At 48.2% G+C, this 15,920-nt stretch overlaps 1 protein-coding gene across 1 annotated transcript in view; it reads right to left on the bottom strand.

Annotated features, from left to right (window-relative positions):
• Positions 1 to 9,453: 9,453 nt before the first annotated feature.
• The window catches only part of Sypl1 (synaptophysin like 1), a 42,743-nt gene continuing 36,276 nt past the window's right edge, over positions 9,454 to 15,920 (bottom strand). Inside the window, exon 5 of the mRNA XM_026782574.1 lies at positions 9,454 to 9,482. Within this exon, the coding sequence (XP_026638375.1) occupies positions 9,469 to 9,482 (14 nt within the window). The 3' untranslated portion in view covers positions 9,454 to 9,468. The remainder of the gene's footprint in view (positions 9,483 to 15,920) is intronic.

A 15,920-nucleotide genomic window follows, 5' to 3' on the forward strand; every position in this document is an offset into this window, starting at 1 on the left:
AATACCAAGACACCAGTAGGTCATGTGGCCTCGGGGGAGCTGCCACACCTCTCTCAGGCTCACTGTCTTTGCCTATAAAATCAAACTAAGATTTGCTTTTTTGCCTCTGGAATTTTAGTGAGGATCACAAGAAGCAATGCTTCTAAGCGTGTCCTGTAAACCCCAAGGTGACCTTGCCAGTGACCAAATACTCAAATCCCACCAGAGCAGGACACCCCAGAGCTTGTTCAGGTGAGGGCAAGCTGAGGCTGAAACTCCTGCTCCTGAGAGCAGGTCACACACAGTTAAGTCTTTCTTCTATGATACAGAAGCATTCTTTAGATTAATGGGAGGCCTGAAAAATGACTTAATGGTAGAAGGGTGTCTGCTATGCAAACCCAGTGACCTGAGTTCGATCCTTAGGATCCAGTAAAAAATGACAAGATAGAACTGATCCCACAAAGTTGTCCTGAGATCTATGCATGTGTGCACATGCACACACATGCTCACACACACACACATGCACACACATACACACACGTGCTTACACGCTCACACCCTCATGCACCCACCACGGCATGCATACCTCCCCAACACATAACATTCACACACCCAATACTCATAGGCAAATAACTTTTTAAAGATTAATGTATTTCCTTAGAAGGTTTTTATAGTGACTGCTCCACCCAATCCTTCCCTTCCTCCCTTGGCTGAGAGGCTGAGGGTTCAGGAGAAGCTGGAGAGCCAGTGTGAAGAAAACAGGTGTCCTCAGGATTGGATCGCAGACCCAGGGCTCATGCCATGCTGTGCTCAAACAGCCTCACTGCAAACATCACCCTGTAGGTCAGCTGGGGCAACAGCTGCAGCAGAAGGCCTCTCCCAGGGACAAGTGTGGAACTCAGCAGGTGCTTTGTTCACCCTACAGTGAATGCTGTGACCCCCCCCCCCCCCCAGGCTCCACAGGCTTCTCTTCCTGGGAGGGATTTCAGTTGCTGGGATGAAGGAAACTCCGATTTGTTGCCCCCCCTCCTGCTTGCCATATGCCGCTGTGTTTAATCGTCCCATCAGCTCCATGGAGAATTAACCATACTTTATAAATACAAAAGCTGAGAGTTAGAGAGCCTCAGCCTCTAACCAGGCCTGCAGACTGCAGGCAGCAGCAGGGCTTCCATTGGAACTTGGATTTGCTGGGCCCCACATCACATTCCCTGACAAGGTTCATTGCGAAGCAGGTCATGGGTGCCCCCTAACTACATGTCCTGGCCCTATGCTGGGGCAGGGAGAGAATGAGATACCCGGAAGAGAGAATATGACCAGGGAAGCCCACAGCTGGGAACTCCAGTTCTCCCTACACACTCTGAAGCCAGGGGGGGCCTGGAGAAAGAGCCACGAGCATTTTGATGGCCTGGCAGCTACTCTGGCTGAAAAGGTCAGCTTAGTTGGACTAGAAGGACCGTGTGAGCCACACTTCAGATCAGCTCCTCGCTGGCCAGAGGGTCCTGTGCTTGTGCTAATGTTGAAGAGGTAGTTTAGCTCACTCAAGGCTTGACTCCTCCCCCAGGGCTCTTTCTACCCCCACCATCAGGCATGAGTTGTGGGGCCGGTGGTTCTGGCCAGCAAAGGGAAAGACAGGGCTCAGAGCTGCTGCTCTCCCTCCAGCATCCGCTTGGTTCTCCCACGCCAAAGCTACTGACTGCTTCTGGCCTCCCATACAGCAGCAGGCCAGCACACAGCACCCTTCCCTTCTTTTCCTTTCTGTGAAAGAGAACACAGCCCGGGGCTTGCTTACTGGACATGCATCATACCCACCCTTCACTGGACTGGAAGGCATGTCCTCCTGGGAGGCCCCTGTCCACACGTGTGGTCACCCATGCTGAGCCTCCTTGTCCCTCCTTGTCTAGTTCTACTCTGTGTTCCTTCCCTGCAGTTACCACCCTACCAGGACCCTTGGTCCTTCAGTCAGAGCAACTTTGTGACTGTCTGCCATACCATCGAGGGAAAACGAGTTCGTTTTGGTCAAGAGAATGAAGTCTCTTAGTGGAGATCCAGCATTGCAAGCTACTCAAGACAGAAACAAGAGGTTTGGGTCAGACAGGTCTGATCTATCTTCCAAGGGGCTACCCCTAGGAAGATGAGGAAGATGGGCTCACTTTAAGCCATGCTAAATGGATAGGTGGAACAATTAATGAGATGCTTTTCTTTCTTTCCCAGAATTCCCTTCCATTAGGACCATCCCTACTGGGTGGCCATGAGGTTCGGTTGGAACTACCCACCTAGCAACCTTTTCTTAGTCTTTGCTCTGTCTCTTGGTTTTTGTTTGCTTGTTTTTCACAGTCCTTTTTTGGTGCTTTGGGTTTTCTTACTTCTCCTAAAGCCTTCTTCCCTGCCATGCGCTCTTCCTCCAATGTCTGATCTCCATGCCGGTGTAACCGAAACAATATAACTTTTTTCCTTTTCCGTTCTCCTCCTATGAGCAGCAGCTGCATATACTCACTGCCTGTCTGTCCTGGGGTTCGCTTTTAAACACTAATGATGCCCTAGAGATTCTGCTGGAGTCTGTTCATGAGACTAAGACACCCCCCCCCCCCGCAAGGGGATCCTGAGTTCCAGGAATAACCTGGCACCCCGGTAGTACTCCAGCTTTGGACTCAATCCCTTCCTTTCACAAAGAGTTGGCTTCTAGGCTTGTTACTCTGCTTAGAATAAGCGTTGGCTTTGATTGTCGTTCAAACTCTTCCCTGCCTTTTAATTATTTAATTGGCAGAGAAGGCAAACTCGGTTCCTGAACCCTCCATGGCAACACCTCCAAGGATTCAGGATCTAATGCTGGGATTCCAGGAAAGGGTTCCACCAGTCAGTCATAATACCTTGAACTCAAGAAGAGAGCAATCCAACAGTGGCTTAAAGACATCTTCACTTGGTACACTGAGTTGTGTATAAGTGCTGAGTTCGATACCAGGGAATCGAACCTTTTACCTTTGTCCTCAGACCCGCCCTCCCCTCCAAGGGTTCCCATTAATGCTTAAAATCCAGTGTTCAGGATGAGTGGATTTCTTTCTGGAATAATCTGTGGAATGCTTGCTCTTTCACCCGAAGGGCTTCCCCAGTCCCACACTGCTCCCTGCTAACTGCAGACTGTGTCGTGTAATACAGAAAATGTTCTTTTACATACTTATTGCTTTCTTTTTCTTTGAGAGAAGGACTCTCCGTGTGGCAGTCTGGTCTCACCCAGGATCCCCCTGCTTCAGTCTCTTGAGTGCTGGGATTATTGGTGTCCGTCCACTACCACGCCTGGCTGAGCCTCTTGTTCTCCCTAACGATTCTCAAGACTGTTTCTGTGGAGGCTTTTCTCTTGATGCAGGCGAGCAGAGAGACTGATTAGCCATCCTCCGAGGTCAGAACGCACAGAATCACACTGGCTCTGCCATCAGAGGCCAGGAGGGGTGTGGGCTGCATGACACTAGTGGGGATGTGGGTGCTGCGTGCCGCTCTCAGGGGTGGGGAGTGTGGTTGCTCTCTCCAAACCCTCCAGCTTCAGTCTCAAGCTGGCCTTTGCTCTTCAGCCCTCCCGCTAAGCAGCAGCTCAGACATACTTAGCACTGAACTGAATGAAGGGTTGCAAGTACATGAGATCATGTTCTAGCTCTGCCGTGTGTGTCTGGCTGGGCTATCCACCTCTCTGAACGTCTGACCTGTGTCTCTGTGTACAGGTTAAGGTAAAATGACTGTGATCTGCCTCGTGAGCACCCAGCACATAGCAATTTCCTAATCAATGACAACTCGCCCTTCTGAAGCCTGTGGCGCCTGAGAAGAAGTCCGGTGTTAGGAAACTGAACATGTACTGGCAGGGTCGCCATGGAGATGAGAATCATTTGGGAAAAGCCTAGAAAGGGAAACATGGAATAGAAGCTCTTTGCAGAAACTAGGGGAGTCCCTTGTAGAAGCTAACTTGATTCAGGAAATAACCAGGCTAGCTTAAAGATAAAGCAACTATATTTTTATTTATTGTAAGGGGAAACTCACGAAACCGGACCGAGAAGTCCAAGCTCAGCTGTGTGGCAAGGGAACCACAGAGAGAGAGCACCTGAACTGTGCTCCCGTTTTTCTCCGGGTCCCAGAAAGCTACACCCTAGCTTGATCCCACTTTTTTCTTTTTGTGGTTTTTCGAGACAGAGTTTCTCTGTGGTTTTGGAGCCTGTCCTGGAACTAGCTCTTGTAGACCAGGCTGGTCTCGAACTCACAGAGACCCACCTGCCTTTGCCTCCCGAGTGCTGGGATTAAAGGCATGCGCCACCACCGCCTGGCTTGATCCCACTTCTTAAAGATAATTGGCTAACAAGGCTTCCCCATCAGTCCGTCCTTCTTCTGTGTTCTGGTGAGTAATGACCACAGGGAAGTGGAAACCTTTCCCACATATGATACAGGAAAGTCATTTCCTTCACATGGGGCCGCGTGGGGCTCACCGTCACTTCCAGAGTACATTGCTGGCTTCCTGTATCAATGTCCTAGCTCATCTCCTTCCTTGTTAAGAATGCAAACCCAGGGACTGGGGAGTTCAGAGTTCAAGGCCAGCCTGGCCTGCCCAGCGAGCTCCAGAACAGACTTCTCTTTGGGGTTCTGTGACCTGCAGGACTGAGATACACACTTCTGGTGATGTATGCTCGGGCCCTGGCTCCAGCAACAGATCCCTTTTCCTTGGATCTGTGCCAAGCAATGCTTGCAAGAGAATGGCCTTCCTGGCCTTACGTGTAGTGTGAAGACAACGGTTCCCTATTTAACATTCTGCCCCCTCCCCGTCAAGCTCCCACTTCCTGTTAGTCAACCAAACAGCCGTCTGTGACCCCTTTTCATGGTGTTCCACACCCCACCAATCATCAGGCCTTGTCAGTAAGCACCCTTTAATATTCATTCATATATGCAATATATGTATGCACATATATAATTGATGTGGCTTCCACTCGTGGGAACCGGCACCAAGCCCGCATACCTGGTGAGCCATCTCGCCAGTCCTCAACCAGCATTCTTCACAGCTTTAACGTGAAGTCACGTCTGCTCTAATGACCTACACAGACTACGTCATTTTTCCTGATCACCCCAACCTCCTGCCCCATCTGCCAGACTCTCATGGTCCACTCACCCACCACTAACATCGCTGACCTTTGAAGGCCCCAAAGGACCCACAGACTTTCCAGGTTTGACATGGTCTGTGGCCAGGTACAAACCACGCCTGTCTGTCCTGCTGGCTCACTGGCTTGACTAGGATCTGTTCTAGAGGGAGTTGCTGCAGTGTCTGATGGAATTAGCCATCGTATGGGGAAACAGACACGTGAAAACACATGCGGTATAAGTGACAGAGGATGCCTCGTTACACGGGATGACGAAGGGCAATTAACCTAATGAGTATGAGATTGCTGGCTCCATCCTGGGCTCAGCATGGCTGCAGCCACTCAATCCTCCTGGCAGTTCTGGAGCAGGACCAGGTCTCTGTGCCACTGCACAGGCTTCTTCCTCTGCCCACAGGGCACCAGGCCACCCTGGGAAAGGTCTGAGTCTGCCTGGCTGCAGGCAATTAAGTCAGTCTATCATCTCGTGGTTGTTTCCAGGAGACAGAGAATCCTGAGTAAGAAGAAGTAATGGCAGCAAGAATTATAGCGATTTAATACTGTTTTCTGAGCCCAGGTTATCCAACACTAGGGTTCAGGAAGATAGCAGAAATGTAAATAAGGTATCTGAGGGCACACACTTTTGAACATGACACTCAGGAGGCAGAGGTAGGCAGATCTCTGGGAGTTTGAGGCCAGCTGAGTGGACATATCAAAATCTAGGCCACCCAGTCTACAAAAATAGCAAATAATAAAAATAAAGACTTGAGACCACACAGTCTCTCTCTTTTAATGGTGGTTGTCGGAATGACAGCATTTACAGACTTCTGGGTGCTGACTGAGGCCTTCATAGCAGCAAAAGCAAGCGGCACACTATGGAATCTACTCAGGGCATGGTGGGGAGACAGAGAGAATTCAACAGATGGATGGCAGGGCTAAATTCTGAAGCCATGGCAGAGAGCAAACGGCTGTGGGAGCCCCGGGAGGAGGAAGCCAGTGAGCTTCAAGTTTTCATCAGAAAACAAATATTGGTCTTGGACACAGCATAAGGGGGGGGGGGGGGCGGACAAGGGAATGAGGCGGAGCCTCTTAAGATTCGAATTTCACAAAGCAATGTGTCACTCTCCCTCACCCCCAAAGGCTTAGATGTGGGAGGAGGGCAGCTTCTGTGGGGTATTGTGTAGCCAGAAATGAGAAGAGAGGATGTCCGGGGAGAACTGGGGACATTTCCTGAGGTGGGGCTGGCCGGGTGCTCATCGTCCCGGCATAACACCCGGCAGCAGCAAACCGAATCCATCCTGGGCTGAACACAAGTCCGGAATTCCACCAAGCCTGCTCGCCACGCCCAACGGGCAGAATTCCGGATCAGAGGTTGTCAACGTACGGCTGGCTCACAGAGCAATTTCTGAAGCCCAGGGGTCAGCGGTATCTGTTTGGAGTTAAGGCGAGCATGATCTCATCTTAACTCCAGCCACGGGCGGGGCAGGCATATCCCAAACTTTGGCCTGTGAGCTCGTCAGGTTCTGGAAGTAGGGGACAGTGAAGGCGGCCACACACAACAGCGTTGGCTTGGAGCCCATCTCTCTCAATTTTGCATCTGGCAGGGAAGCTGGTCAGGTAGGAATGCGGCCAGGTCACACAAGGGCTCGCTCCAGCTTCCGTCACCGTCACCAGTTCCGGGCACCTTCCCTCTGCAGCACCTCTCTCCCGGCAGACCCACATCTAGGTGGGCTTGTTCCTCCCAGCTGGACTGAGGACCCCCAGGAGAGAGCAGTGCCCTTCTCATCTGCGGTGCACCAGGAGCTCCGCTCACTTGGGTGAAATTAAGGACGGAAGAGTGAACACTCCTAGCCTGGGGGGAATGGCTAGTGTACAGTGTGGGCTTAGCCAAGCCCTCTTCAGAAAAGGAAGGAGTGTCGTAATGGCAAGGGGACTTACTTACATTTAAAATTGAAAAAAAAATCAAAAAAAACAAAAACAACAACTATGACACTCCCACATCAAAAAGCTAAGCATTTCATTTACAAATCTGGGGGAAACTAAGGAGATTATCCTGTTTTTCTTCTGTAGCGTCTCTTCTCAGGCTCACCCCACCCTCGCTGCCCTCCCAAACTCGTCCACCCCAGTTTGAGAAACTGGACTGACCCATGCGACCTATCCCTCCCTGTCCCAATTTTGGCAGGGCCTTCAAGGGGTCCTGGGGCCAAGGAGAGGCTCATGGTAGGTTCCTCTGAGCATCTGCCTTCCGCTGTCAGGCAAGGAGTTACCTGTCTAGGAGAACGGGAAGAGAGATGGGGCAGTCTAGAGGTAAGTCACTAGCCCTGCCGCCGGTCCTGCCCCCTCATGCCTGGACGCTTTGAACACTGCTGTGCTAACTACAGAAAACAGGAAGTATGGTGCGCTCCAGACAGTCCTGCGAGGATTTCTGAGCCGTTCAGTGAGCTGGTATTGGAGTTATCATAGCAAATAAAGGCATGTTCTACCAAAGGGCTCTTGCTCAGGGACACCTCAGGCACGCACAGGTTCCTCTGACTGCTTTGGAAACTGCCTGTGTGGTGTAAAAACAAGCGTGTTTGCACTCACAGTATTTCCTCTTGGGCAACAAGGGAAGCTTAGCTGCCAGGAATGGAAGCTGCGGAGTCTCCCCTCCCTGGAGACCAGCAGGGTCACACCCACCTGACAGGGGTTCCGTTAAAGGGAAAGCAGCCTTGGGTTTGTGGAAGGCATTGATTCCTGTTTAAGCACAAAGGTAAATAGCACGCGCCCCCCCTCCCCCCGTGTCACAGAGGGGGTGTCACAGAGATCGTGTATCTTCTTGCTGAGGGCAGACCGGAGCTTTGGCCTGGGGCCCAAACTTTTTGTCCTTGATAAACACATTTTACAGGTTGTTGGCAGGGCAGCCAACCTTGATCAAGCAACCAGGCTGATTTCAGAGCTTCCTCCTGCTTCTGAAAAGTACAAGATAAGATTTTCAGAGCGACTTCTTTCTGTATTATGAGGCTGGCGAGGAGAGCCTGGAGCTGGACTTCAGGGGTGCACTGCCTTCCAGAAAGGCAGGCCCAGGGTGCAGCCAGCCCACTCTCAAGCGCTGTTTACAGTTCTGAATCCTAACAGGGCTCTTGAGAATTTGAGGATTTGTCTACATGTCATTAACTCACTCATCAGAGCAGCTGTGCACAGAAAATTTCAAGATGACGCCTGGGGAGTGGCAGCCGGACAGAATGTTCACCCAGACACAAACAAGAAGAGCCTTCGAAACGCTAGCGTGAAGTAATGAATGGGGACAAGCACCAGATCATCAGCCATCTTAGAGAACATGTCCAGCCCTTCACGGACTAGGTGATTAATACTTCAGTGGCTGCTCAGCCTCAGTCATCACCACGAAAATCTAGTAATCTCCACACAGGACAAATTGCCCTAAAACAGATTTCTGTAAAATGGGCTTGGTTCTTTCTTTTCATCGTGAGAACAAATGTTCACCTCTGAAGTTGCTTTCCTGATCAGGGCATCGGCATTAAACACATCGTATTTGACTGGATGTTTTCCATCAGAGCCCCGTGCTCTTAACAGTGAGCCCGTACTCCAAGAGCTGTGTGCACCGGTGGCTGGCCTCCTGCTGCTGCTACCCATGGCCTTGGCATGGCCCACAGGCCCTTATACTAGCCCTGAGGTTGGCAGGTCTCAGTCTTGAATTCACATATTTGGAAGCATAGGAGAAACACAGAGAAATGAGTTTTCTTTGGAACTTTATGTGTGGTCTTTACTTTTTACAGCGTCTAGTGACTACCAGGAGGGGAAGAGCTTGGCTAAGGGTCTCACTTCTCAAACACTTCCATGAATCATACTATCGTATTCAGAGTCTGAGGCAGGAGGATCCTGAGTTCTGGGACAGTCTGGGCTAAACATGGAGATCGTTTTAAACAAGAGAACCCCAAACAAAACGAAACCCTACTTTTATCTATTTATTTGACTCTTTCTTGGTTAAACTGCCTTCTGTGTTGCGGGGTGGGAAATGAAGGGTGTGTAACATAAACTTTGGTAAGCAATCGCACAGAAGAAAGATCTAAAACCCGTGACAGTACGCACGTGGTCTGAACCAAACGTTAGCCCTCAGGTGAACATTTACTCCGTGGTACTTTCTACCCCTAGGATGTAGATGAGCGGCTTGAAATTCAACTTTAAACAAATGGAAACCCACCCTTAGGAGGCTTACATGGCATTGCTTCTGTTGTTTGTTTCCTGAAGTTCAGAGGAAGGTTTTCTAACTCTCAAGCGTCACGGGGTTCACGCAGTGAGAACTCAGCCCGTCATACTTCAGAACTGCAACACTTCATGCTTCATCGGAAAGCCATGAAAGCGGCTCGTGCCAGGTCATTAGCTGAGATGTTTAAGGCGCCATGTCTGGGTAGAGGGATTAAGGGGAGATTCTGTTAAAGTTCTCATGGTCATGCGCTTTTTAGGAAATGCTCTGAAGTGTGTAGAACACTGCGGATAACATTCTCGATGGATGGTACGCTGTCCACTAGTCCACACATGGGCCTGATGCCTTTAGACCACTCTCCTGTGACAAATGGCCACAGTGAGGCTAATACCCAGCCGGGTGGTCAGCACCACTTTACCTCAACAACAAAGGCCTCTACTCTGTCCACAAGAAGGGCTTGTCTCCTATGGACAGGGAGGGAGTGGGCGTGGCTTGTCTCTTAAAGGGACAGAGCAGACCGTTACAAACTACACTGACCCATCTGTCTGTCTCACATAAGCTCCTCTCCTTCTACTCTGGTGCTTGGCATCCAATGCATTTAAAAAATGAATATACAGGTTAGGTAAATGGCACATGCCTATAACAGTTCTCAGGAGGCTGAGGCAGGAGGGCCACAAAGTCTGGGCCAGGTATGGCCGTCTCAAACAAACAAAGTAATTTTTAACATTTAGAAAATGAACCCACTGGGGATGAGAAGATGTTTTTGTAATGCATTGCCTCGGCAGAGAGAGAACCTGACTTCATTCCCTGAGCCCACATTTAAAAGGCATCATGGTGACACACACATGCAGGGAAACAAACAAGCGGTCTCCGTTAATAGAGCTCTGTTAACGAAGGGCTTAGACGGCCCCTGCAGTTCTCGTGTGCAATTCAGGGGGAAACACAGGGACTGGGAAGGTTCCAAGTGCCCGCCTAGCTTCTCACAGCTTCTAATTTGACATCACAGACTCCAGTTCTTTTGCTAGTTTTTAGCTCCCCTGCTGCCGATTCAGTTGCTTCCAGACGGCTGGGCCTGCTGGTCAACCAGGACTTTGAGTCTATCACTGAAGGCAGAAGTACTCTTTCGCTGGTTTCCCACAGGGCTTCAGGCCTCGTCTTTTTAAGTAAATACATATCCCATAGCTCTCACATGGAGCCGCCCTCTGGACATCTCTGCTGCGTGCGCTCTCGCCTCTGCGCCTTTGCCTTGCCTTTCCCTCTGCCCAGACTCTCCCCTGTTCCATAAGCGCACGACCAAACAGCCTTGCTCTCTCTTGAACTGTCCACCCTTTCAAAGAGTCTTGCCTTGGCCTTCCATCTCATCAAAATACTGAAATTCAAACCACTTGGTCCTAGACATTTTAGATGAGGGACACTGAACCTCTCCTGTGGCTCTTGGGCAGGCAATCCCAGCTGCTGTGAGCTCATGACTTAGTGACCCTGTCATGCCCAGAGGACAGCTCCTCTCTGCTCCTCCCTGACCTCTGGCTCTTAAAATCTTCCCACGCCTTCTTCAGAGATGGTCCCTGAGCTGTGGGGGAGGGGATGCAATGTCCCCGTCTGGGGCTGATGACTCCACTAACAACTTATTCTCTGCACTTTGACCAGGCGTGAGTTTCTGCATTATCCACTGTCCACCGCACGAAGAAACTTCCCTGATAAAGTCCGAGACCCACACTGATCTAGGGATACAGAGATAGAGATTTAGAGGGAAGTTTGACATTATGTTTATTTAGTAAAATAATAATATAATTATTATAATAGTAATAGGCTCACTCTGAGGTCTTTGAACTCCCCAACCATGTGTCTTGGAAGGCATGAGTTTCAGGCATCAGTTTCCTCCTGTAGAGTGGTCCTTAAATCCCATAAAGAGAGAGCACGTGTTTATCCTATAACGCTCATGCTGCCATTGCTCCCCAGGGCATATGATATCATCCCTGTCATTGTAGCTCACGGGGTTCACAGCTGGGTCAGACTGTTGGTGACTTTCCCCTCACTTTGGCTTATAGAACACCTTCTGGTTCTATGAAATCTCATTGGCATAGAGAAGTGTCCTCATCAGCACCAGCTGGATTTTCCCCATGTTCTATGACTAAAGTGTGTGTTGTTTTTACGCCAGTATCATACTGTTTTTGTTACTATGGCTCTGCAGTATAGTTAGTTTACTATCAGGTATTGTGATGTTTGCTTTGTGCATTTGGCATCTTTTGTGTTCCATACAAATTGCAGGGGGTTTTGGTTGTTTGTTTGTTTCTACTTTTGTGACGAGCTTCATTGAAGTTTTCATGGGGATTGTATTAAATCTGCAGATTTCTTTAGACAATATAGTCATTGTCACAATATTAATTCTGCCCATCTATGAACATGGAAGGTCTTTCCATTTTCTAGTGTTTTCAGTTACTTTAGCATCTTAAATTTTTCACTGTAGAGGTGTTTTACTTCCTCGATTGGATTAATTAGATAAAAAATAAAAGCTAGCGTGAATGATTTTTCTCTTGATCTACTTCCCAGCAGGTTCATTATTGGTATATAGAAAAGCTACTCATTTTTATGCATTGATCTTATATTTTGTTACTTCCTTGAAGGTGTTTATCAAGGCTAAGAGCTTTCTTATGGAGTGTTTAGGGTCTTTTATAATATCGGATCATGTTGTCTGCAATAGGGGCGATTTAACTTCTTCCTTTCCTGTTTATCTACCTTATAGCTGCTACTTTTATCTGCTACTCTGGCTAATACTTCAGATTCTGCACTGAACAATAGCGTCTCATCCCTGTGCAGAGGACATGCATTCAGTGTCCTCCTGTTAAGCACAATGCCAGGCCAAGGTTTGCCTACACAGGCTTACAGTTCTGAGATGCACCCACTCCCATTCCTCCCTTGTTTCCTTGGGAGCTTTTATCAAACACCGCAGAGGCATTTTCTGCAGCTCGTGAGATGATCATGTGATTTCTGCCTTGGAGACTATTTCTGTGCTGTATCACGCTTATTGATTTACATATTTTGAACCTTCTGTGCTTCTCTGGAATAAAAACCACTTGGCTGTGGCATGAGATTTTCTTAATGCCTTCTTGAATTCGGTGTGCAAGAATCTTTTAAAAGACTTATTTATTTATTATGTACACAGTATTCTATCCGCATGTCTGCCTGCACACCAGAAGAGGGCATCAGATCTAATTATAGATGGCCGTGAGTCGCCATGTGGTTGCTAGAGATTTCAGGACCTCTGAAAGAGCCGTCAATGCTCTTAACCTCGGTGCCATATCGTCAGGCCCAGATTGAAAGAATCTTATTGAGAATTTCTGCGTCTATTTATCAAGGAAATTGATCGACAGTTTTATTTGTTGTGCCCTTCTCTGGTACTGGTATTTCAGGAAGACCAGCTTTGTAGAGAGAGCTTGACCATGCCCTTCCCTTTCTACTTATGGAGCAGTGAGAGAGGCTTTCTGTAACACTTTAATAGCATTTGACAACAAATCTATCGGGTTCTGCATCAGTCTTTGTTGAGAGACATTTTGTTATTGCTTCTGTCTTGTTGCTTGTTAATGAACCAAATGAAGTTGTTAACATCCTGATTTAATTTTGGTAGGTCATATGTACCTAGATATTTATCCATTTCTTTTAGATTTTCTGTTTTTGAAGTATGTTTTCAAAACACCCCCTACTGATCCTCTGAATTTCCTTGGAACCTTCTGCAATCTCTCCTTTTTCTTTTTCTTATGCAATTTTATTAGTTTGGATTTTTCTTCTCCTTTGGAGTTTGTTGGATTTGTTTCTTTTTTCAAATAGCTCTTTGATTGATTCTGTGTGTTAGTCTCTTAGTTGCTATTTAATAATTTTCTGCTGTGAATTAAATTTTATAATTTTTTATTATTATTTTATGAGTGTGGGTGGTTTGCCTACATCTATATCTGTGCATCAAGTGTATGCCTGGTGCCCACAGAGACTAGGAGAGGATGTTGGATCCCTTGGAACTTGAGTTATAGACAGTTGTGAGCCACCATGTGGGTACTGGGACTCAAACTCGGGTCCTCTGGAAGAGTGACCAATATTTTCAACCACCGAACCATCTCTCCTGCCCTCTGCTCTGATTTGTGGTTTTTTTTTTTTGTTTTTTTGCTGTCTGCTTTTGTGTTTGATACCCTGAGGCCTCTCATTACCGCAATGAAGGTACCCACTACTGGTGTGTTGGGACCCACGTGATCTTCTATGCTCTTAGTGGCTGTTTTATGAAATTGGGAGCACCAACATTTAGTGTGTATACTCAACGATTGTGATATTTTTGTGACGGATTACTTGAGCACAGCTGCTAAGTGTCTTTCCTGTGATTTATGCTGGTGTTGAGCCTGCCTGGGGCAGGTGCTCCTTGTCTGTCAGAACTGTCTTGGTAGCTGTTCCTCTTTGTACATCAGAGTACCCTCTTGGCCACACCTGGTTTTACAGTCTGACAGCCAGGCAGATCATCCCAATGCAATGGTCTGAATAGGAATGACCCTCACAGACTTGAATGCTTGGTCGGCAGGGAATGGTACTACTTGAGAAGGATTAGGAGGTGTGGTCTTGTTGGAATAAGTGTGGCCTTGTTGGAGGAAGTGTATCACTGCGGGTGGGCTTGGAGGTTTCAAAAGCCTAAGCCAGGCCCAGTGGCTCTCTCTTCCCGCTGCCTGTGGATCAGCTATTTCTCTAGCACCATGTCTGCCTGAGAGCTGCTGTTCTACCAGTCACGATGACAATAGACTAAACCTCTGAAACCGAAAGCCAGCCCCCAATTATTTATTTTGACAGCTGCTGCAGAGATGCAGCCAAGGCTGTGGGTGAAACATTCCACTGGAGCTTCAGAGCTCGGACTTTGTAGCAGAGAATGGCACCTAGGAGTTCCATTTACTCCTCCAGGACCTCGGGCCCAGGGCTGTCAGACTGGTGCCCCTCACCCCTCCCACTCTGCTCTACACAGCAGTCTCATGCCTGCCTCTCAGCCTGGGGCGCTGGCACACTAGGCTCAGTCTCCATGACTTGTGGTTCTTCCCTATGGTCTGGTCCCCAGGGTACCTCGCTTTCCTACAATAGAGTCTCTTTTAAAATACATTTACACAATGGAGTACTACACAGCAGGAAAAAAATAACGACATCTTGAATTTTGCAGGAAAATAGATGGAGTTAGAAAACATTATTTTGAGAGAGGTAACCCAGACACAGAAAGACAAGTATCACATGTACTCACTCGTAAGTGGTTTTTAAACAAAAAGCAAAGAAAACCAGCCCACAAACCACAATCCCAGAGAACCTAGACAACAATGAGGACACTAAGAGAGACTGACATAGATCTAATCTACATGGGAAGTAGAAAAAGACAAGATCTCCTGAGTAAATTGGGAGCATGGGGACCTTGAGGGAGGGTTGATGGAGAGAAGAGAAGTAGGGAGGGGAGCAGAGAAAAATGTAGAGCTCAATAAAAATCAACAAAATAAAAAAGTTTAAAAAATGGTTCCTGGCCCTGTTCTCTGAGTCATATAGAGAGGCACTACAGGATTCTTCCTCACCTCTGGGCGAAGAAATTATGATCTCACCAAAACCTGCACCTTTTGATTTCTGCTTGCCCTCCCCCTGCCCGGGAGCTGCACGGTGGGGGTGTGGTTAGCTGGTCTCACGTTTCAGTGTTGGTGTAGTTTTACACTCAGCTAACTTTCCATTTCTAAAGCCCTTCCTTTCTTTCCCCTTGGGGCAGTCTGTTTTCTCCTCATCCAATTCCTTTGCCAGCTTCCACAGTGGCAGCTTCTAGTCCACAGCCTTTCTAGAAGTCTCTTAGAATAATCGCTTGTGTAGTTTGGGTTATTTGTCTCCCCTCCCACGATCTTTCTAAGCTCCTCTTGGGTCTCCTGCTTGGGCACTTGTTATCTATTAGCAGTAATAGCTCAGTGTCTCCTTTTGCAGAGTTTTTATTGTTTTCTCGTCTCATTGTGTTGGCTAGGATCTCCAGAACGATCCTCTTCCCAGAATCAGCATCATGGCTCTAGGCAAGCTCCATCCCAGCTGTTAGATTTGGAGACAGGGCCTCGCTATAGCCTACTTTGAACTTCAGATCCTCAAGCCTCCACCTCCCAAGTGCTGGGCTTAACAAGTGTCTCCCATGCTTGGTAGCCTTTTAATGCAAATCTCTACTTCTCACCTCCTGCCTACTGAGTCTGTATGTCACATCCCTGCTCATTCTCACGGGATGATCTTGCTCATTTTCAGAACAGCTGCAATGAAAAAGAACATTCTTTGCCACTGCATCTAAGCAACTTCCTTAAAACTTCTGTTTTTGGCAGATCTGGGAAATGGCTCATTGGGCATGCGGATCTCAATCTCCACACTCATGAGGAACAGCCGGGTGCAGTAGAGATTAGTAGTAGATTGTGAGACCAGCACGAGGGAAGCAGAGGCTGGAAGGATCTGTGGGGCTTGCTGTCCAGACAACCAGAAGGAATCAGTGAACTTCAGTTTCAGAGAATGACCGAGGAGGAAGATACATCCACCATCTGCCCTCCACACACGTGCAAAGACATCCACCATCTGCCCTCCACACACGTGCACACAGACATCCACCATCTGCCCTCCACACA

This window comes from Microtus ochrogaster, chromosome 1 (assembly GCF_000317375.1).
Source record: "Microtus ochrogaster isolate Prairie Vole_2 chromosome 1, MicOch1.0, whole genome shotgun sequence".
Classification (NCBI taxonomy): Eukaryota; Metazoa; Chordata; class Mammalia; order Rodentia; family Cricetidae; genus Microtus; species Microtus ochrogaster.